This window comes from Schistocerca nitens, chromosome 7 (genome assembly GCF_023898315.1).
Source record: "Schistocerca nitens isolate TAMUIC-IGC-003100 chromosome 7, iqSchNite1.1, whole genome shotgun sequence".
Taxonomy (NCBI): Eukaryota; Metazoa; Arthropoda; class Insecta; order Orthoptera; family Acrididae; genus Schistocerca; species Schistocerca nitens.
The window spans coordinates 163,164,129-163,166,036 of record NC_064620.1 but is presented as its reverse complement, the minus strand read 5'-3'; the positions used below and the strand labels follow the sequence as shown (position 1 = coordinate 163,166,036).

Below are 1,908 nucleotides of genomic sequence, written 5' to 3'. Positions count from 1 at the left end.
GGTGAGAAGAATTTGAGAGGAGAAGGAAAACTGTACTGGAGATGGAAGAAATGGTATGGCAGCGATGGTGAATAAGAATGTACAAAGCTGTATTGAAAGTGTGAGATATATATGAGACAGGATCATAATCTTAAACCTGAGATCCCAAAAAGAAACACTAAAAGTTATCCAGATTTATGCACTTCAAGTGGGTATGTAGCGAAGAAGAGAAAAAAATGGTTCAAATGGCCTTGAGCACTATGGGACTTAACTTCTGAGGTCATCAGTCCCATAGAACATAGAACTACTTAAACCTAACTAACCTAAGGACATCACACACATCCATGCCCGAGGCAGGATTCGAACCTGTGACCATAGCGGTCGCATGGTTCTAGATTGTACCGCCTAGAACCGCTCGGCCACCCCGACCGGCGAAGAAGAGAAGATGGACTTTCAAAGTGAGTTAGAGAAACATATAGAGAGTGCTAATATAATGATGGGAGATTTTAATGCACAGGTAGGCAAAGACAGAAAGGGAGTTGAGCAAGTATTGGGATGTTTTGGATATGGAGGCAGAAATGAAGAAGGGGAAAGACTCCTGGATTTGTGCCAGAGGAATGGAATGAAAATAGCAGACAGCTGGTTTATGAAGAGAGAAAGTCATCTTATCACCAGATACAGTTGGGATGGAAGAACCAAGAGTGTAATTGATTATATTCTAGTAAATAGGGAATGGGGAGAGAAAGTAACAAATGTGAAGGTAATTCCAAGTGTGAGTGCAGGTGGACACCATGGATTACTGGCGAGACAATGGAAAATGAAGCACTGTGTGAAAAATAGAAAACAGAAGAAAGTGACGAGGATATGGGATTGGAAACTGAAGGAGAGTGAAAGTGCTGAGAGGTAGAGAGAATTAATCACACAAAAATTTCCAAAAGAAATTTTCTCCGATGTAGAAAAAGAATGGAGTTTATTCAAATACGCTTTACTCGAAGCAGCACAAAAAGTATGTGGTAGAACATCTGGAAAGGAAAAAGTAAGGCAGACAAGTTGGTGGGATGATACTACAATCATAGCAGTTATAAGAAAAAAATGGAGCTTGGAAAAAGTGGTGGAAAACTAAAAACAACGAGGACCATAAAACATATATAGAGGAAAAGAAGAAGTGTACAGAAATAGTGGAAACAGCAAAGAAAAAGGCATGGGAACACACTACAAAAAACTTAAAAAATGGTTCAAATGGCTCTGAGCACTATGCGACTTAACTTCTGAGGTCATCAGTCGCCTAGAACTTAGAAATAATTAAATCTAACTAACCTAAGGACATCACACACATCCATGCCCGAGGCAGGATTCGAACCTGCGACCGTAGCGGTCACTCGGTTCCAGATTGTAGCGCCTAGAACCGCGTGTGTGTGTTAGTATAATCTAACTTCTGCACCATTTCAGTGCAGTAATGTGTTCATTGTAAATAAGTATTACAGTAGTTGTATTACCTTATAAATAAATAAAAAACTTTTTTATTTTAAATTCAGTGCATTAGTATTTGTAAAATTACTCTTAGTGTTCATTAAAAAATGACGATCATTCCACTTGGGACCTGTGGAATGGTACATTAGCTTATTTGTTTTAATTGTAAATATTTGTCATGTATTGTTGTTTTTCTGACATGTTCCACATCCTGGAGGACCTCCTCACTACGGATCAATTGGAATGAAAGTAAATCTAATCTAATCTAAACGACCACTCCGGCCGGCCAAAAAACTTAGAGATGTGAAGAGCAATAAGAAAATGTTCTATAAAATAATGAAAAATAAAAGGAAGGCTTCTGAAGAACCAGTAAAAATGGAAAAAGAGGATGGTACTGTGATTGAAGATCCACGGACTATAAAAGAAGATTTTAAGAAACTGTTAAACACTGAGGAGCAA

At 38.3% G+C, this 1,908-nt stretch overlaps 1 protein-coding gene across 1 annotated transcript; it reads left to right on the top strand.

Annotated features, from left to right (window-relative positions):
• Positions 1-424: 424 nt before the first annotated feature.
• LOC126195518 (uncharacterized) lies at positions 425-886 on the top strand. The gene has a single exon (XM_049934144.1). The coding sequence runs from the start codon at positions 425-427 to the stop codon at positions 884-886; it is 462 nt and encodes a 153-aa protein (XP_049790101.1).
• The last annotated feature ends 1,022 nt before the right edge of the window (positions 887-1,908 follow it).

Excerpts from the sequence above, each read along its gene's own strand:
- LOC126195518 (XM_049934144.1), top strand. The coding sequence starts at position 425 with ATGGACTTTCAAAGTGAGTTAGAGAAACATATAGAGAGTGCTAATATA.